At 38.6% G+C, this 22,500-nt stretch overlaps 2 protein-coding genes across 5 annotated transcripts in view; both read right to left on the minus strand.

Moving 5' to 3' along the window:
* LOC121513818 (semaphorin-4A) overlaps window positions 1–16,463 on the minus strand; it is a 33,578-nt gene extending 17,115 nt beyond the window's left edge. Inside the window, exons 1-5 of the mRNA XM_041793802.1 lie at window positions 16,344–16,463; window positions 8,620–8,780; window positions 5,361–5,423; window positions 807–905; window positions 567–663 (exon numbers count right to left, since the gene is read on the minus strand). Of these exons, the coding sequence (XP_041649736.1) occupies window positions 567–663; window positions 807–905; window positions 5,361–5,423; window positions 8,620–8,780; window positions 16,344–16,449 (526 nt within the window). The 5' untranslated portion in view covers window positions 16,450–16,463. The remainder of the gene's footprint in view (window positions 1–566; window positions 664–806; window positions 906–5,360; window positions 5,424–8,619; window positions 8,781–16,343) is intronic.
* A 1,196-nt stretch (window positions 16,464–17,659) lies between these two features.
* adam15 (ADAM metallopeptidase domain 15) overlaps window positions 17,660–22,500 on the minus strand; it is a 48,948-nt gene continuing 44,107 nt past the window's right edge. For 2 of the 4 annotated variants that reach the window (XM_041794167.1, XM_041794166.1), the window contains 3 exons: window positions 20,533–20,598; window positions 19,937–20,085; window positions 17,660–19,557 (listed from right to left, as the gene is read on the minus strand). In XM_041794167.1, coding sequence (XP_041650101.1) covers window positions 19,494–19,557; window positions 19,937–20,085; window positions 20,533–20,598 — 279 coding nt within the window. In that variant the 3' untranslated portion in view covers window positions 17,660–19,493. The remainder of the gene's footprint in view (window positions 19,558–19,936; window positions 20,086–20,532; window positions 20,599–22,500) is intronic. The other 2 variants (XM_041794168.1, XM_041794170.1) reach the window with 2 other exon arrangements.

Raw genomic sequence — 22,500 nt, forward strand, 5'->3', positions numbered from 1 at the left:
GTCAAACAGAGCCCATCCCTGGTTTATATGACCCCTCCACGACACACGGAGTCCCCCCTGGCATCTTGACCAGTCCACTGGGTCCTGGGCACCCAGTTTGCAGCACGCTGGATCAGAGTTGTAAAGCAACGCTGACCCTCAGCTGACCCTTCCCATCTTTGCTCTTTTGACCACGTCTGCACACGGTCAAACAACACTCAAAAATGAGACGTTTTCACAAATGAATCCAACTGTGCCTCAGCTGTGGCCATCAGTCAGCATCCAGGCCTCACAAGAGTCTAGTAAGACCAGGAGGACCAAGGACCCACAGACTCTGACTTTAGTCCACATGCTCAGATACTGGGAACGCCACACTGTCTTGCTAAGCAGGCCCATCTCTTCATGTGTGAGTCCAAAACCTGAGTACAGCACCCTTATGTTCATGCTGACCCAGTGGACTGGACTTCAGGGTCAGATCTACTTAGAGTCTGGTCCATACTATGAACCCTTACTCTTTGGTCTGTTTTAGTTAAGACCTCTCAGTAACAGGACCAGACCAGCTCTAACCCTGCAGGGACTCCACTGACCGTAGGTGATGGCGGTGCTCCTCTGGAAAGGGTTGTGTGGACAGCGTGTTTTAGCTTTGTCGCTGCTGTGTTCGACCACCGAGAAGATTTCTGTGTCCTGAAGGAGACGAGAAAAAAAAAATCCCCATTAGAAACGTCCGATCCTTCAGAGGAGAACGGGTTCATCTAAAGCACATCCGTCCCTATTCATTTAAGAATCAGTGAAACCCTCGGGGATCAGACTCTGACTGCTAGACTTACGATGAAGGCGTCCTGTGGGCTGTAGGCGTGGCTTCCACAGGCGTACAGGTGGGTGGAGTTAATGGGCTTCAGTACACTGATGATGTTTGGACAGTCGAGCTGTACAAAGAAAACAAGATTTAAAGTCTTGTTTCTAACCAGTTTTCTGTCTAAGTGGCTAAAAATGACACAAGCTAGCATGAGAAGCAGAGATTTATGTCATCATGTGTTCAAATGTCACATTAAAATGGGAAAAAATGTTTTCAATTAACACAGCTGTGAATACGAAGAGTGTGTTTGTATTAAAGGGCGTATAATAACAGAACCATAATGTGGAAAGTGCTAAAACATCTGTCAATATTTACACTGCGAGAGAAGGTTAAAAACCACTGTCACAACTATCTCTGTCACAACTATCACTGTCACAACTATTACTGTCACAACTATCTCTGTCAAAACTATTACTGTCACAACTATTACTGTCACAACTATTACTGTCACAACTATCTCTGTCAAAACTATTACTGTCAAAACTATTACTGTCACAACTATTACTGTCACAACTATTTCTGTCACAACTATTACTGTCACAACTATTACTGTCACAACTATTACTGTCAAAACTATTACTGTCACAACTATTACTGTCACAACTATTACTGTCACAACTATTACTGTCAAAACTATTACTGTCACAACTATTACTGTCACAACTATTACTGTCACAACTATTTCTGTCACAACTATTACTGTCAAATCTATTACTGTCACAACTATTACTGTCACAACTATTACTGTCACAACTATTACTGTCACAACTATTTCTGTCACAACTATTACTGTCAAATCTATTACTGTCACAACTATTACTGTCACAACTATTACTGTCACAACTATTACTGTCACAACAATTACTGTCAAAACTATTACTGTCACAACTATCTCTGTCAAAACTATTACTGTCACAACTATTACTGTCACAACTATTACTGTCACAACTATCTCTGTCAAAACTATTACTGTCACAACTATTACTGTCACAACTATTACTGTCACAACTATTTCTGTCACAACTATTACTGTCACAACTATTACTGTCACAACTATTACTGTCACAACTATTACTGTCAAAACTATTACTGTCACAACTATTACTGTCACAACTATTACTGTCACAACTATTTCTGTCACAACTATTACTGTCAAATCTATTACTGTCACAACTATTACTGTCACAACTATTACTGTCACAACTATTACTGTCACAACTATTTCTGTCACAACTATTACTGTCAAATCTATTACTGTCACAACTATTACTGTCACAACTATTACTGTCACAACTATTACTGTCACAACAATTACTGTCAAAACTATTACTGTCACAACTATTTCTGTCACAACTATTACTGTCACAACTATTACTGTCACAACTATTACTGTCAAAACTATTACTGTCACAACTATTTCTGTCACAACTATTACTGTCACAACTATTACTGTCACAACTATTTCTGTCAAAACTATTACTGTCACAACTATTACTGTCACAACTATTACTGTCAAAACTATTACTGTCACAACTATTACTGTCACAACTATTACTGTCACAACTATAACTGTCACAACTATTACTGTAACAACTATTACTGTCACAACTATTACTGTCACAACTATTACTTTCACAACTATTACTGTCACAACTATTACTGTCACAACTTGTACTGTCACATCTTTTCTGTCACAACTATTACTGTCAAAACTATTACTGTCACAACTATTTCTGTCAAAACTATTTCTGTCAAAACTATTACTGTCACAACTATTACTGTCACAACTATTACTGTCACAACTATTACTGTCACAACTATTACTGTCACAACTATTTCTGTCAAATCTATTACTGTCACAACTATTACTGTCACAACTATTACTGTCACAACTATTACTGTCACAACTATTTCTGTCACAACTATTTCTGTCACAACTATTACTGTCAAATCTATTACTGTCACAACTATTACTGTCACAACTATTACTGTCACAACAATTACTGTCAAAACTATTACTGTCACAACTATTTCTGTCACAACTATTACTGTCACAACTATTACTGTCACAACTATTTCTGTCACAACTATTTCTGTCACAACTATTACTGTCAAATCTATTACTGTCACAACTATTAATGTCACAACTATTACTGTCACAACAATTACTGTCAAAACTATTACTGTCACAACTATTTCTGTCACAACTATTACTGTCACAACTATTACTGTCACAACTATTACTGTCAAAACTATTACTGTCACAACTATTTCTGTCACAACAATTACTGTCAAAACTATTACTGTCACAACTATTTCTGTCACAACTATTACTGTCACAACTATTACTGTCACAACTATTTCTGTCAAAACTATTACTGTCACAACTATTACTGTCACAACAATTACTGTCAAAACTATTACTGTCACAACAATTACTGTCAAAACTATTACTGTCACAACTATTACTGTCACAACTATTACTGTCACAACTATTACTGTCACAACAATTACTGTCAAAACTATTACTGTCACAACTATTTCTGTCACAACTATTACTGTCACAACTATTACTGTCACAACTATTTCTGTCAAAACTATTACTGTCACAACTATTACTGTCACAACAATTACTGTCAAAACTATTACTGTCACAACTATAACTGTCACAACTATTACTGTAACAACTATTACTGTCACAACTATTACTGTCACAACTATTACTGTCACAACTATTTCTGTCACAACTATTACTGTCAAATCTATTACTGTCACAACTATTACTGTCACAACTATTACTGTCACAACTATTACTGTCACAACTATTTCTGTCACAACTATTACTGTCAAATCTATTACTGTCACAACTATTACTGTCACAACTATTACTGTCACAACTATTACTGTCACAACTATTACTGTCACAACTATTACTGTCACAACTATAACTGTCAAAACTATTACTGTCAAAACTATTACTGTCACAACTATTACTGTCACAACTATTACTGTCACAACTATTTCTGTCACAACTATTACTGTCAAATCTATTACTGTCACAACTATTACTGTCACAACTATTACTGTCACAACTATTACTGTCACAACTATTTCTGTCACAACTATTACTGTCAAATCTATTACTGTCACAACTATTACTGTCACAACTATTACTGTCACAACTATTACTGTCACAACAATTACTGTCACAACTATTACTGTCACAACTATCTCTGTCAAAACTATTACTGTCACAACTATTACTGTCACAACTATTACTGTCACAACTATCTCTGTCAAAACTATTACTGTCACAACTATTACTGTCACAACTATTACTGTCACAACTATTTCTGTCACAACTATTACTGTCACAACTATTACTGTCACAACTATTACTGTCACAACTATTACTGTCAAAACTATTACTGTCACAACTATTACTGTCACAACTATTACTGTCAAAACTATTACTGTCACAACTATTACTGTCAAATCTATTACTGTCACAACTATTACTGTCACAACTATTACTGTCACAACTATTACTGTCACAACTATTTCTGTCACAACTATTACTGTCAAATCTATTACTGTCACAACTATTACTGTCACAACTATTACTGTCACAACTATTACTGTCAAAACTATTACTGTCACAACTATTTCTGTCACAACTATTACTGTCACAACTATTACTGTCACAACTATTACTGTCAAAACTATTACTGTCACAACTATTTCTGTCACAACTATTACTGTCACAACTATTACTGTCACAACTATTTCTGTCAAAACTATTACTGTCACAACTATTACTGTCACAACTATTACTGTCAAAACTATTACTGTCACAACTATTACTGTCACAACTATTACTGTCACAACTATAACTGTCACAACTATTACTGTAACAACTATTACTGTCACAACTATTACTGTCACAACTATTACTTTCACAACTATTACTGTCACAACTTGTACTGTCACATCTTTTCTGTCACAACTATTACTGTCAAAACTATTACTGTCACAACTATTTCTGTCAAAACTATTTCTGTCAAAACTATTACTGTCACAACTATTACTGTCACAACTATTTCTGTCACAACTATTACTGTCACAACTATTACTGTCACAACTATTACTGTCACAACTATTTCTGTCACAACTATTACTGTCAAATCTATTACTGTCACAACTATTACTGTCACAACTATTACTGTCACAACTATTATTGTCACAACAATTACTGTCAAAACTATTACTGTCACAACTATTTCTGTCACAACTATTACTGTCACAACTATTACTGTCACAACAATTACTATCAAAACTATTACTGTCACAACTATTTCTGTCACAACTATTACTGTCACAACTATTTCTGTCAAAACTATTACTGTCACAACTATTACTGTCACAACAATTACTGTCAAAACTATTACTGTCACAACTATTACTGTCACAACTATTACTGTCACAACTATAACTGTCACAAGTGTTGCTGTGTACTGATAGTTACCGAGGGGTTCTTCACTTTATATTTACACTCATTGGTTGCAGTTTCAGACGGACGCCACGCCACCTGGAACAGAGAGAGAGAGACATTAATGAGGGGCTGATGAAGAATTAGACAACTGAACATTTAAGGTGCTTTAATCCAAAGCATCATGGGAGTAAATCCCAGTTCAGACCAAGGATCTGGAACAGAACAAGACTGTTTCAGTCCGCTGCAGATGTATGAGCTGCAGCTGTCTGCTGATTTTGGATTTTCCAAAGTCAGTGGGTTGTCCAGATTCACAACTGTCATCAGACTCTGAGAATGACCAGACCAATCAGCATCATCTGAGGACAAAGAGGTGGAGCCACAGGTGTAGGTCAGTGGAAGTGAACAATGGTGGCTGGTGAAGAGATTAGCGTGGATGAAGCTACAGCACACTGCAGAATGTTACTCCATGTTAGTGTGACTAAAGGATCATGAGGTTTTTGAAACGTGGATTTATTCATCCTCAAATACACAAAAAAAACCTTAACTGGAGAAAGTATTTCAGAATAAATCTAGGTTTCTGTCAACTTGACAATGCTGTACCTGCAGTCAAAGTGCATCATGGGTAACTGGCAGATTTGAGCATGCTCAGATCACTCCAGACATAACAACATTAGCTAATTGTGGCTGTCGCCACCCTCCTCGTCACAGATGAAGGTAAGGGAACCTTAAAAGAGCAGAGCTAACACTAATTTAACGTGCTTTTTAAATGTTTGAATGTGATGAAGACCGGAGGTTTTCTCCGTATCCAAACAATAAAAATGTTAATGCAAAGTTCACCGACCGGGACAGGTGTGGTCCCAAACCCAGGGACCAACTCAAGTTTACTGCTGCTCAGCAGCTCAACAGCATCTCTTTCACCCACAGTGACACGCCTTGAGACCACCAGAGGTTTTTAGGCCTTTGGGACACCCACAGCATGACCAGGGTTGTTTCAATCCTCCTTTCTACCCGATGGTCCTTATACTGCAGTCTCAATCGGTCCCAAATGTGCCTAAAAGTTCTAAGAGTACCTTGATGCAGACAAGATGGCCGACATACATCCGATCAATACCGGAAGTCTCAACCGGAAGTCCGTAGGTCTAAGGTCAGGCTTAGGCATTAAAACCCGAGTGGTTAGGTTCAGGGTACGGCAGTGGGGAAGGTGATATATTTGAGATCCAGCACCAAGGGTTAGGCTTAGGCGTGAAAAAGACTGACACACACTGGCAGCTGAGTCCAACACCAAGAAGAAATTCCCGCTTGGGACTTCCGGCATGGGTTGGATGTGTAGCGACGCCCATGTCGGCCATCTTGACTACAGTTGGGTCCTTCTCAAAAGTTCTGTACAGCAGTGGTTCTCAACCTTGTCAGCCCGTGACCCCCGAAATAAAGGTGCCAGAGACCGGGAACCCCCACTAGACCTGGAGTTGGTTGAGCAGCCATGAATATTCTAGAGTAGTCATGTGGAGACAAGGCCGTCAATAAGGCGGGATAAATGGGAGAGCTTTCTGGCACCCTGCCAGACTGGGGCCCATGGAGGTCAGTAAAATCCTGATCCATTATAAAGTTAAGCTGTAAAACCATATTTTATATTTAACCTGAATAATAACAAATCTTATCAAAGAAACAAATATCTTTTTTTAATCATTTGTGTAGTAAATGGCCTTCTTAAAAATGTTAATCCATTTTGTTGAAAAAGAAAAGAATTAAAATGGGTTAAAATTTGCAACAAAAAAAAAGTGGAAAAGTGGTGAAATTGGACTTTAGAGTAACAGAAATGGGTTAGACGTGGCAACAATTATACAAAAATGGCAAAATAAATGGATGGCAAAAATGGGTTGAAGTGGAAAAATGTGCATAAACAGTGGTTCATAGGAATTCAAATGTGTCTGAAATTGTTTTAAATTAGCAAAAATGTGTGGAAATTTGGTGAAATCTGATGAAAAATTAATATAAACTGGCAAAAATGTGTTAACTGAGAAAGAGAAAATAGGCAGATATTGGCAGAAATTAATTAAACTGACAAAAATGGACATATCAGAGAGTGAAATGTGGTTAAATGGGAAAAATTGGGTGTAAAAAGTGGTTAATATTGGCAATAATGGATCAACAGAGGCAACATTAAGCTTGAGTGGCAAGAGTTGGTTTAGAAGTGGAGAAAACAGGCAGAAAAAGTGGTGGAAAGAGTTTAAAACTGACAAAAATAGGTGTTCCGTGGCAAAAATGTGTTAAAATTGGTGGGAAAAAGGATGAAATGGGGGTCAAATTGTTGTAGAGTGGCAATAGTGTAATTTAAAAAATATTCAGTTTTTTAAAGAATCTGGTGACCCCCTCTGGGTCACGAGACACACTGCTGCCTCTTTGCACCAACTTTACTACATTTTAACCCTTTTTTATCACTTTTAACACCAAATTTGCCAATTTTAGCACATTTTTGCCACTTAAAACGCATTTGTGTCAATTTATACCCTTTCCACCACTTTTTTTCTACCTGTTTTTGTCACTTCTTTCTGCCTACTGTTGCCTCATTATTGCCACTATTAACCAGTTTTTACACCCTTTTTGCCCATTTTAAAACACAGTTATCCCATTTTGCCAGTTTATATCAATTTTTTATCCCAGTTCACCAAATTTCCCTCAATTTTTTGCACTGCAAAGCCATTTCAGCCACTTTTTAATTGATTTTTACCATGTTTTGTACTCATTCTTGCCAATTTAATCCATTTTTGGGTTTTTTTTGGCCACTTTTATCTAATTTTTTCCACTTTTAACCCATTTATGTTCCTTAAAAATCCAATCTTAACACTTTGTCCACCATTTTGTTGCCATTATTCATTAATTTAAGCTATTTTTTACCCATTTAAAATATGCTTTTAACAAAAAATAGTTTATTGCTGACCTACATGAGCCCCCAGTTTGGCTGGATCCCAGAAACCTCCCCCTTTATCCGGCAGGCTGAGCCAATCAGCCCACACATCTCTCTCCCCAGCGGCGTTTTAAAGTTCCACCAGGGGCGTTTCCAAGGCGTTCCCAGGCCGGATAAAACACATAATCCCTTCCCCAGTCTCCTCCTGTACCTGGAACATTCCAGAGCGAGGGGACCAGGAGGCTTTCTCATCAGATGCCCAAACCACCTCAACTGGTTCAAGAAGAAGGAGCAGCTCTACTCTGAGACCCCTCCTGAAGTCTGAGCCCTGTCTCTAAGACTGAGCCCATCTTTGGTCTGAACTGGACTCTGGTCCAGAGTACTCACCCTGTTCTTCAGCCTGATGACATCACTCCGGCTGACGTCCAATGAGAGGACAGCATCTCGTGCTCCTACGTAAAGCGTGGATCCATCGTCACTGAGCAGCAGCGTGGTCGTGTTCTGGACGTCAGGGAGGCTGAAGACCAGCAGAGGACGGTCCGTGGAGTCTGGAAACCACAAGAATAGTTCAATCATTTCATCGTTTTTGACATTAAATCAGCCAATTAACCAAAGATAAAGATTATATTATTAAAAACAACTATTAAAGGGATAGTCTGTGTTTTCAGCTATAGATATTAGATTACGGTCAGCTCCGGCTGAGGGAAACCTGTGTGGTGTGTCAGAGTCCACACATTTTTGTCACCCTGTCCCTCAAACTTCCAGAGTCCACCACTGCCCTCATGGACACTTTATGATCTTCTTTCTCTTCTCTCTCACACACAGCTTGTTTCATCCATCTGTGGTCAGGAGGCCCTAGCCCTCCCATGATGCACCTCCTCTCAGTATACACACATTCCACTGTCATGCTCTGGACACGTCTGCAGCAGAGACGAGGACTAAACTCAGACAGGAAGGGTTAAAATAGAAATGCTAGTTTAAACCAACGCCACACTCCAACAGAAGGTGAGAGCAGAGGGGCAATAAATAATGAAAGCCACCACACGCTAACTGCAGCAGTGACAGCACCACTTCCTGTTTCTGAGGCTGGAAATGTGGGTGACAGGAAGTGGTTCAGTCTCAGAAAAACTTACTATCTTAGTATCATCGGTCTTTATCGCAGACGGTGAACGAGGACGAGCGCAGAGACGAGTACAAATAAGGACAGAGACGAAGAACCAGGACAGTTTTCATTCTGTAAGAATGTAAATACACAAACATTTAAACGTGCTGTAGAGAGAGTTTCACTGTCAGACAGGTAGAACAGTTAATCATCAGCAGAGTGAGACAACCAGCGGGGGAAATCAGGCCAATGAGGGGCTGTTTGAAGACAATCTGAAAAAAGTTTGAGCTTTAAAATCCATTTCTGCTGAAAGCTGGCTGCAAGAAAAGCTTTTATTCATGTGACTGCACAGAGGATTTAAGAGCCAAAACCTCTCAAAACAGAGGCAGCTACAGTTGAACACTGAAGATGGACGCTTCAGTGGTAGAAACAGATTTAAACATCAGCCATGTGGTTTAGAGGAGCATTATTCATCAGAAATAACAAAAGTTACACAACCATAATTATCATCTTTGATATTATTCTAGTAAAAATCAAACCATGAAACTTGTTTGCTATCATGGCAATAAAAACTAGATCAAAATTGCAATTTCAGCTGAAATTGCATGGGGATGCTGAGAGCTGAATAGTGGAAGAACTGCTGAAAATAGCCAAAAGCACAAAAATAGCTGAAAATGGCAATGGCATAAAATGGCATAAAAGTAGCATAAAATGGCATTCAATAGCTCAAAAAAACGATTAAAAAGGTGAAAGTAGCCTAAAAAAACTGAAAATAGCCTAAAAATAGCTGAAAATAGCTGAAAAGTAGCTTAAAATGGCATTTAATAGCTCAAAAAACGATAAAAAGGTGAAAGTAGCCCAAAAAGCTGAAAATAGCCCAAAATAGCTTAAAAGAAGCATAAAATGGCATAAAAGTAGCTTAAAATTGCATTCAATAGCTCATAAAAACGACATAAAAGGTAAAAGTAGCCTAAAAAACTCAAAAATAGCATTAAAATAGCTGAAAATCACATAAATGGCATGAAAGTAGCATAAAATGGCATTCAATAGCTAAAAAGGATTAAAAAAGCTGAAAATAGCCTAAAAATGGCTGAAAACAGCATAAAATGACATAAAAGTAGCTTAAAATTACATTAAATAGCTCAAAAAATGACAAAAAGGGTAAAGTAGCCTAAAAAACTCGAAAATAGAATTAAAATAGCTGAAAATAGCATAAAATGGCATATAAGTAGCTTAAAATGGCATTCATTAGCTCAAAAAAAGAAAATAGCATAAAAATAGCTACAGTGCTTCACAAATGTATCAGACCACCTGTCATCTCTGTCTCAGAGACCATCCAGCATCATGAAGTGCTTTAATGCGGACTATTTCATTTTCACTCAGCTCTCCACGTTTTACCATTTTGAACAGGAATGAGGAATTTCAAACTGAATTCACCCCAATTTGAGCCGGCTCACTGGGCTTCTCTGAGAAGTCAGAAATGAATCAAGCATAACATTCAACCACTAAAACTCATTTTTCTGTTCAGCAATGACAGTAAATAACTATAATCTGACATATTAATCAGAAATATTAATGTGCTTTACTATTTTTCTGTTTTTTTGTAAATCAGTAAATTTGAAAATTCCTGGATAACAATAATAATTCTATTTTAGCATTAAAAACCTCATTTGTGTTAAAGAGCTTCTACATATTGGTGTATTAACCATTGCAGAAACATCAAAATGATGTTGGTAATTACCAATGCTGTTAATTTAGGGCAGCTGTGGCGGAAACCTGACTGTGGTTAGGGTTAGGGTGGGCTAATATATCTGTTAAGCACTGTAAGTTGGCAACAAGTTGATGACCTTTGAACACATGGGGGGATCAGGCAAGAAGGCGCCAACAACCTGCAGTTTTTAAGGATTAAATCATGGGTATCAAACTTAAGGCCCGGGGGCCAAATCTGGCCCATGGTACAGTCACACCCGGCCCACAAGATCAAATCCTATTCTTATTATAACTGGCCCTAAAATATGAGGTCTGCAGATTTCCTCCAGAATCAAAATGATGATGTCAAATATCCTCAAGTCATAAAAATGTGGAAAAAAAAAAGAATAAAAATAATTAGAAACTAGAAAAGCACTCGGAGAGCGCAGACCTCCACCATTAGCCCTATCTTCCAATAGTACAGAATCCTTTAAAAAAGTCCTGGATCCAGACGACGATCCGGATCAATCCTAAAATCTAATCAGTTCTTCCTTATGCCATTTCTGACATTTCCTGAAAATTTCATCAAAATCCGTCCAGAACTTTTTGAGTTACGTTGCTAACAAACGAACAAACAAACCCTGCTGATCACATGACCTCCTTGGGGGAGGTAAAAAAGAAATGAGGGAATAAAAAACTAATTGGTGTTTCCATTTTATATTTTCAATTTTGCATTACATAATTATGACTTCAATCTATCATTTGTACTTTTATGTCATATTTTAACCTTTTTCATTTACAATTTTGACTTTTTATCGAATCGTTTGACCTTTTCTATTTATTATTTTGACCTTTATCTCATATTTTCATTTTTAAGGTGTGCCATTTTAACTTTTAAGTCATATTTTTGCCTTAAAAACATGACTGTGGCTTTCTTTTTTATATATTTGCCTTTTAAAAGCATTATTTTAACATCTAATTTTGTGTTTTTGAACTAATAATTTTGACTTTTATCTCAGATTTTTAGCCTTTTAACATCATTTTGACTTCTTAAAATCTCAGAATCATTTATCATCAGTGCTAGTTTTTTTCTCCCATAATTTATTTCTGGTGAAAATGAGGCTGACAGTCTGGGTAAATGTGGATCCTGTTAGGCCCTCAGGTTAGCCCTGAATCCAGAATCCGGCCCCTGCTGTGACTGAGTTTGACACCCCTGAATTAAACCATCAGTTTCGTATTTGACCTATCAGTGTGCAGGATTTCGTCTGCTATTTCTGAAAATGTCAAAAAAAAAAAAAAATTGCACAAATGAAACATTGTTGGACTTTCCTTTGGTTTGGTTCACATTCACGCTGCTTTTGGCCAAATGGACCAAACCGCCTGAACACCTACAACCTCTGCCTGTTAGGGGGCGCTGTCGTTACAAAGAAAAGGCAACCAAGAAGAAAAGAAGGCGTAGAAGAAACCGGAAATCCATCTCCTTCTGTCGGTCTTTTTTTCCACTTAAACAGTGAGGAAACACTGGATTTACGCTGTCTTTAGGTTTCTGCTCTTGCACTGAGGCGTTACGAGCATCCAGCGAGACGGCGAGCTGTCCAGCATGTCATTCTTTACATGAGACAAATAAATAAGCACCACTATGACGTGTTGCTATGGCTACACAGACGCCAAGCGAGGTGCCGACATGTATTTGAGTGTATTAAATCACATATAAATCCATGTATCATTACGCTTTATGCCACTTCCTGCCTTTGGTTCATAGTTTGGTCCGCTTTGCTTTCACACCTCAAACAAAATGCACCAGGCAGAAGCGGGCCCAGACCCCGTGTTTTCAAGCAGACCAGAATCTGCCGGTTTGGTCGACACCAGAGTTGGTGTGAGCTTTCACACCACTCCAAACAAACCAGACTATCCGGGAAAAAGGACAGAGGTCGTTTAAAGCAGACCACACAGTTCTGGTGTGAATGCGCCCTTAGTCTGTGAGTCATTTTCTAACCGGACACTCCCCTTCACCCGTCTGACCACAGACGTGAATCTGGGACTGATACCCCAGTGACTGACTCAGACCGGTTCAGTTTCTCACACATGGCATCTGTGATGAAACCTCAAATGTTACACAAGAGCTGAGTTTCACGCTCAGTTCATACTGAGTAAATGAAAGAGGAAGCTTACACAATCCTGTTTGAAAAAATCAACTTTACTAAAGACTGAAGGCCGAGCAGAGGAGGAGCAGAGACGCTGCTTCTGACCGACCATTAGATCACAGCTGATAATAACGACTAAAACACCACTCCACCATCACACACACATTAAGGCCTCTCTGACTGCACAGGAAATGTCTGCCCTCACTTTGTTTTCAAGAATAAAAGCCCTCATAGTCCTTCACTGTAAAAATGACAGATCGTCAGACTCCGTCTACCGTTACAGAGAGACTAAGAGTGAATAATACAGAGACGGGATCACTCCAGTACCTCCAAAGAAACCATGACTAAGCCTTTCCTGGTATTACTACGCTTTTTCAGTGTTGTTAAATGGGGATTCTGTCCTGGGACAAAGACCAGCTCTTTACTCTCACAGGGCCTCTTGCGGGATCATGGGAGTTTGCTACATGTGTTTCATGGACCTGGACCTGGAGAAGGCTTACAATTATGTCCCTGGGGGTTAAAGCGGGGGTACTGTGGGATATGGGGTCCGAGGGTGGATGCAGCGAGCCAACAGGACCTCGTGTGACCAAAGTGAGAGTTGGGTCTTCATTCTCAGCACAAAGTCAGACCCTTGTCACAATCCTGTTTGAGATTTTCATGGACAAGGCAGATCTCAAGGAGGGTTTCTGGCTTGGAGACCTCAGAATTCCGTCTCTGCTGTTTGCAGATGATGTGGTTCTGCTGGCTCCCTCAGCTGGGGACCTTAGCAGGCACGGGGGCAGTTTGTGGCAGAGAGCAAAGCGGTTGGGATGAGAAGCACCTTTAAGTTTTAGGTCATGGTCTTCTGCCAGAAAAAGGGGGATGCTCTGGGTGGGGAGTGTCTCTGACTCAAGTGAGGGAGTTCAAGTACCTCAGGGTCTTGTTCACAGTGAGGGTAGCATGGATCATGAGACTGGTTTCTGCAGTACCAGCAGTCTTTCAGATGTACTGGACCGTTGTGGTGAAGAAGGAGCTGGGCCAGAAGGCAAAGCCTCTGTTCCGTCTTCTCTAAAGGAGCCGGTCGAGGTGGTTCTGACATCTGATCAGGATACCAGAGAGGGATGTCTGGGCTGACACCATAACTCAGTCCTGACGAGTGAAGTAAGGTTGACAGATGGATGTTCTAGCAGCAGCATACCAACAATTACATCTTTAGAGTTAGAAAATATGTCAAAAATAAAGTGTGGGGGCACTCTGACTGAGTCCAAGATGACCCCAAAAAGGTCAAATACAAAGTGTGTGAACATTTTTGTCCACTCGACAACAAGCAACCGGGCAAACAACTTAAAACAGGCTCATTTCATACTGTACAGGGGCCGAATGGCTCCCCTCTTCCTGATCACATCAGTAACGACGTTCTGTACCTGAGTACACTCGAAAAAGTCTAATACAATAATGAACGCAGCAGGATTAATGGAAGGAATGTTTTATAAGCTTTGATTTTATTATCATCAAAGGAATAGGACGGAATGTTTTATAAGCTGTGATTTTATTATCATCAAAGGAATAGGACGGAATGTTTTATAAGCCTTGATTTTATTATCATCAAAGGAATAGGACGGAATGTTTTATAAGCCTTGATTTTATTATCATCAAAGGAATAGGACGGAATGTTTTATAAGCCTTGATTTTATTATCATCAAAGGAATAGGACGGAATGTTGTATAAGCCTTGATTTTATTATCATCAAAGGAATAGGATGGAATGTTTTATAAGCTGTGATTTTATTATCATCAAAGGAATAGGACGGAATGTTTTATAAGCCTTGATTTTATTATCATCAAAGGAATAGGACGGAATGTTTTATAAGCCTTGATTTTATTATCATCAAAGGAATAGGACGGAATGTTGTATAAGCCTTGATTTTATTATCATCAAAGGAATAGGATGGAATGTTTTATAAGCTGTGATTTTATTATCATCAAAGGAATAGGATGGAATGTTTTATAAGCCTTGATTTTATTATCATCAAAGGAATAGGACAGAATGTTTTATAAGCCTTGATTTTATTATCATCAAAGGAATAGGACGGAATGTTTTATAAGCCTTGATTTTATTATCATCAAAGGAATAGAACGGAATGTTTTATAAGCTTTGATGTTATTATTTTCAAAGGAATAGGACAGAATGTTTTATAAGCTTTGATTTTATTATCATCAAAGGAATAGAACAGAATGTTTTATTTACCTCTGCTTTCGTCATATCAAATGCAGATGGAATGCTGTACAAGCTTTGATTCATCATCACCACCAGTTCCACCCACTTTTCCAAACACTGTAGATCTTTTTGTGCACTTATGATGGTGTGTTTTTATTTGTGTGTCTAGGACCTCTACTTTCATTACTGTGGCATCAAACAGCGCTCACTATGGTTGGATTTTTACTATTATTATATCAAATTTGTCATTTTGGTACTGTGATGATTCTAAATAATCCGACTTCACGTTTTATCTTCAACAAATCTTTTAGCTTAATTAAACAATAAAAATGTCTTCAACGTTTTAAAGCAGTTAATCCTTTCTAGAAGGTTCGATATTTTTTTCATACGTCTACCAAATAAACACAAAAAATAAAATCTCTGACCTTCAGTGAAAGAAGCAGAAGTTTTTAACGCTAGCCCCTCTTTTCACGTGTTTATTTATTGACTTATTTTATCTTTAGGATTATGATGGCAGTTATTTTTAATGTCAGTTCTGACCGGACCTAAAAAATAAGAAAGGGAATGTAGCTCAGGTTTTCAGACCTTTTTCTGCCCATTCTGCCTGTTTCAGCCCCTCAAACAGTCAAAAACAGCTTTGTCTGACAGAATTCCACATGTAAACCATGAACCAGCGTTTTTCATCACCAGGGTAAAAACCTGACTCAAAGCAGTGGTTTGAGCTAAAATATATATAAAATTATTACAATGATAAAATAATGTGACAGAACAAAGAGACAGGAAAAAAACAGCATGTGTGCCAGAGTTTCATAGACTCTTTCAGGAGCACTGAACAGGGCTCTATGACCCACTATGGGCCCTGACCACTAAAAACCACTCAGAGACGCATGCTTCATTTTCCTCCCCTGACCCTCCAGAGACAAAGGACCACATCAGGACTCAAGAAATCTAAAAGCAGATTTATGAATAACAGGACTCACTGAGGAGGAAGGTTTTCCGTGGAGGAGGCAGAGATGCAGAGGAGCCCAGCAGGATGGCGAGGACAACGAGGGCAAGGAGTAATGGAGCCACGATGGAGGAGACCATGATGATGATGATGATCTTAATGCACCGAGACACTGACAGCGAACACTCAAGAAGAGTTTAAGAGCCACCACAACTTCCTCTTTATGAGAAGGAGGAGCCTGAACACCCCACAACAGGAGATAGAAAGTCAGAGTCTCCAGAGGAAGAGGACAAAAAATAGAAGACAAAGAAGACGAGAGGACTACAGAATATTAGACATAGAGGACAATAACATAGAAGACAAAGAAGACGAGAGGACTACAGAATATTAGACATCGAGGACAATAACATAGAAGACAAAGAAGACGAGAGGACTACAGAATATTAGACATAGAGGACAATAACATAGAAGACAGAAGACGAGAGGACTACAGAATATTAGACATAGAGGACAATAACGTAGAAGACAAAGAAGGCAGAGGACTACAGAATATTAGACATAGAGGACAATAACATAGAAGACAAAGAAGACGAGAGGACTACAGAATATTAGACATAGAGGACAATAACGTAGAAGACAAAGAAGACGAGAGGACTACAGAATATTAGACATAGAGGACAATAACGTAGAAGACAAAGAAGACGAGAGGACTACAGAATATTAGACATAGAGGACAATAACGTAGAAGACAAAGAAGACGAGAGGACTACAGAATATTAGACATAGAGGACAATAACGTAGAAGACAAAGAAGACGAGAGGACTACAGAATATTAGACATAGAGGACAATAACATAGAAGACAAAGAAGACGAGAGGACTACAGAATATTAGACATAGAGGACAATAACATAGAAGACAGAAGACGAGAGGACTACAGAATATTAGACATAGAGGACAATAACATAGAAGACAAAGAAGACGAGAGGACTACAGAATATTAGACATAGAGGACAATAACATAGAAGACAGAAGACGAGAGGACTACAGAATATTAGACATAGAGGACAATAACATAGAAGACAAAGAAGACGAGAGGACTACAGAATATTAGACATAGAGGACAATAACATAGAAGACAAAGAAGACGAGAGGACTACAGAATATTAGACATAGAGGACAATAACGTAGAAGACAAAGAGGATCTGCTGAAAATGAAGGTCTGAATCTTCCTGTAGTGACAGAGGAAGAAGAACAGCGTGGAGTTTAGATGATATTCATTACTAAATGAATGATTGTTGTATACAGTTTGAAAAAAAAGAAACAACTCAGATATTTTAGGAAAAAAAGAAAGTCACTTTATTGACGAACTCTTATTTTGTAACAAACATCTGAATTTGCAACAACAGCATGAATTCCAGCCTGGTCATCAATCAGTCAGCCAATTAATTAATCACCAGCCAACAGACCAATCAATCCATAATAAAACAAACCATCCATCTATCCAACCAACCAACCAATCATCCAACTGAACTAACCAATCAATCCATTAACCAACCAATAACTCAATTAAACCACCAACCAATAAATCTGTACCCACCAGCCATTCAATCATCCAACTAATCATCCATCCATCCAATCAATCTACAAACCAACCAGAACTTCACCCAACCAACCAACCAACCAACCAACCAACCAATTAACCATCTAACCAACCATCCAACAATTCAACCATCCAACAATCCAGCCGACCAATGGAAAGAGTAAATTGATCTCACGTTTGACATTTTAAGGAACATATGGTGACATCATTGGCCAAATTTTCTGTGCGTCAACAGCATAAAGGGAAGTGACTTCACTTCCTGTAGGCGGTAACAATAGAATTTGGGCGTGGCTAAACTAAAAACAGACATTTTACATTCACACAGAGAGTTGGTCTGGATGTTTTGCCAACATTTTAGGTCAGTTTAGACGCTGCAGGAGTTTTCCTTCAAACGTTTAGAGACAATAAACTGCCCTGATGTTGTACGTCTAGGACCTGTGATTTGATTGTCCAGGTATCTAACAGGTATGGAAATGGATTTCTACCAATTACAACCTTCCTGCAAACATCAGCGAAGTCCATTGTTGTTTTGATAAATGTTTTCCTACAGGAAAGCCAACATTCTTTTCTGTAACCTGATGATTTGGTGCTGATCATTAAACTTTGCCTTTCCTCTGCTTTAAAATCCTTCATTTAATCCACATGAGGACGAGGGATTGACGTCTGAGAATTCAAGAAGAAAGTAGAAAATGTTTCAGTGGAGCCATAGAAAATACATTTAACAGGAAATTCTTACAAAATAAAACCTTACACTGATTAGGATTTAGATATCAAAGTTATAAACTTTAATCTCCAAGCTCTGGAAGCCCTGTGAGGACATGCACCCATACATTTGATCATTTCATGGGCTGTTAGAATAACTGAGTTCTGATATCAGGGTGTCACTGAAGACCATGGTGATGTCGAGGATGGAGGGACGTCACCTGGTATCTGAAAGAATACATCTGGTGTTTAATGTGAGGTGTAAACAGGGTCTTAAATCCCTCCTTGTTGACCTGCTATGGTAATTCAAACCTTTCTCCTTTATCCTAAAGTCTCCTGTTCAGTTTGTCCTTTAAAGGAATATTCCATGATTTTATCCTGTTTGAGTCCATCAGAGGAAAGTTTGTCATGCTCATGATGATAAAATCCGGTTTTCTTCTACATTCAGCTGTTCAGCTTTAAAAAAGTGTTTTAAACTTAAAAAAATAGTTTTATTTCAGGAGGACCCTATCCATGGTCCTGGACCACAGTTTGGGAACCGTTCTATTCATGATTTTAATCACACGTTTGATTCCCGTCTCAGAGTCTTGAGAAAGGCACTGATTCCCCCCGCTGCCTCTAGGTGGCGCTGTATCATCACATCTGGATGCTTTAATGTGACATCATCACCAGCAGCCGTCAGTCAAAGGTCGAGGGTTCGATTCCAGAGCGGCCACGGCGCTGCAGCTGAGCAAGGCACTGAAGAAGGGAAAATGTTCGGTCTGAGGTCAGAGACGGCGAGGAGAGAAATCAGACGCCTGAGAGTGGTCGCACGGCCGTCTTCATCTTTATCATCACGGCGCCGTTAAAGGTGACGACTCTGAGTCTCTGAGGGCGTCCAGTTAGAGCGGAGACGTGTCCACTTTCTTAGAAACTCCGGGTCGAATCGGAGGAAGAGGAGGTCGTCTGCAGAGGCACCAAAAAAAGAAGAGCTAAAATTTCATCATTCAAATCCTCACAGTTCTTTCTTTTCTAGTATTTCCTACATTTTAAAGTAAAAAGAATACTTACAATATTTTCTCTCTGTAAACTTTATTTGTTTGTTTTTTAATCAAATCTCATTTGAAACTAACATCACATGTTCTGGATCTCTGACTGGCCAATCATTTGTACTGTCTTTTAGGGTTCAAGTTCTCTGATTGGCCTAACGGTCATATTGTCTTTGATTCTGGCTCTCTGATTGGCTGTTCAGTCTTACTATCTCTTTGGTCCTGGATCTCTGATTGGCTAATCATTTGTACTGTCTCTTAGGGTTCAAGCTCTCTGATTGGTCGATCAGTCCTACCTGTGCATCCCGGCTGAAGGGGCTGCTCCTCTGGGTTGTGGGGGTTTGGAGCTGCAGGCGTAGCCAGGGTGTGGTGGGATAGGAGGCTGGGACATTTGGCTATGGAGGCGGGGCTTAATGGGCACCACAGGCTTGGGTGGAACAGCGACCTGAGTGATGCATGATGGGAAAAAAGCAAGGAAGCGTGTAAGAGAAAGAAATGAGCTTCTGGAGCCATGGGGTGTCTTTAATGACCGCTCCTCAGAATAAATGTGTTCTTACAAACCGTCTCAGATCAGATCCAAAGTTCTGGTTTTCAGATTTATTAGAAAATTAAACCACTGAATGATTATAGTAGATTTAAATCTTGCCCTTCTTTACGTCCCACAGCTGTCAGGTTTCACTCAGGTCTCACCAATCATTGATGATCAGATCTTCACTCCTCATCAATCAATAAAATCAGCAGGTATCAATAATCCCATCGATTAGGACCAAAGATTCCTCCCATAGATCTCTGTCACATCTTCATTCAGTGTCAGCTCTCAGCTCTATCAGATTTTCTCTACATGCTAACCACATGCAGCTACATGCTAACAGCACCTAGCATGCAGGTGTACCTGTCCAGGTGTAGCAGGGTCGGGGGGGAGCGGCTTGTTGGGTGGGGCTGGTCGACTCACCAGCAGCTGGAGGGTTAGTGAGGAGGAAGAGGAGAAGTTTTACACGTGGTTAGGAAGTCAGCAGAGAACAGGGAGCAGTGTGCAGCCAAGATTTAGATTTAGATACGTTTATTTATTTAGAGAGCCTTAAAGAGTCAAAATATCAGAGAAATTTCTTTAGACCTGAAGCCAAAGAGAAACAAGAGGAGACGACTATGACATGATCAAACATGCAGATTAGTCTGATCCATGCAGCTCTCCTTAAATATCTACCTATCTACCTATCCATCTATCTACCTACCTATCTATCTATCTATCTATCTATCTATCTATCTATCTATCTATCTATCTATCTATCTATCTATCTATCTATCTACCTACCTACCTAACTATCTATCTATCTATCTATCTATCTATCTATCTATCTATCTATCTATCTATCTATCTATCTATCTACCTATCCATCTATCTACCTACCTATCTATCTATCTATCTATCTATCTATCTATCTATCTATCTATCTATCTATCTATCTATCTATCTATCTATCTATCTATCTACCTACCTATCAACCTATCAACCTATCTATCTATCTATCTATCTATCTATCTATCTATCTATCTATCTACCTACCTACCTACCTACCTACCTACCTAACTATCTATCTATCTATCTATCTATCTATCTATCTATCTATCTATCTATCTATCTATCTATCTATCTATCTACCTACCTACCTACCTACCTACCTACCTAACTATCTATCTATCTATCTATCTATCTATCTATCTATCTATCTATCTATCTACCTACCTATCAACCTATCTATCCATCTATCTATCTACCTACCTATCAACCTATCGATCTATCTATCTATCTATCTATCTACCTACCTATCAACCTATCTATCCATCTATCTATCTATCTATCTATCTATCTATCTATCTATCTATCTATCTATCTATCTATCTATCTACCTACCTATCAACCTATCTATCTATCTATCTATCTATCTATCTATCTATCTATCTATCTATCTATCTATCTACCTACCTACCTACCTACCTACCTACCTACCTACCTAACTATCTATCTATCTATCTATCTATCTACCTACCTATCAACCTATCTATCCATCTATCTATCTATCTATCTATCTATCTATCTATCTATCTATCTATCTATCTATCTATCTACCTACCTACCTACCTACCTACCTACCTACCTAACTATCTATCTATCTATCTATCTATCTATCTATCTATCTATCTATCTATCTATCTATCTATCTATCTATCTATCTATCTATCTATCTATCTACCTACCTATCAACCTATCTATCTATCTATCTATCTACCTACCTATCAACCTATCTATCTATCTATCTATCTATCTATCTATCTATCTATCTATCTATCTATCTATCTATCTACCTACCTACCTACCTACCTACCTACCTACCTACCTAACTATCTATCTATCTATCTATCTATCTATCTATCTATCTACCTATCCATCTATCTATCTATCTATCTATCTATCTATCTATCTATCTATCTATCTATCTATCTACCTACCTACCTACCTACCTACCTACCTACCTAACTATCTATCTATCTATCTATCTATCTATCTATCTATCTATCTATCTACCTACCTATCAACCTATCAACCTATCTATCTATCTATCTATCTACCTACCTATCAACCTATCGATCTATCTATCTATCTATCTATCTACCTACCTATCAACCTATCGATCTATCTATCTATCTATCTATCTACCTACCTATCAACCTATCTATCCATCTATCTATCTATCTATCTATCTATCTATCTATCTATCTATCTATCTATCTATCTATCTATCTATCTACCTACCTACCTACCTACCTACCTACCTAACTATCTATCTATCTATCTATCTAT

The sequence above is a fragment of the Cheilinus undulatus genome, linkage group 8, assembly GCF_018320785.1.
Source record: "Cheilinus undulatus linkage group 8, ASM1832078v1, whole genome shotgun sequence".
Classification (NCBI taxonomy): Eukaryota; Metazoa; Chordata; class Actinopteri; order Labriformes; family Labridae; genus Cheilinus; species Cheilinus undulatus.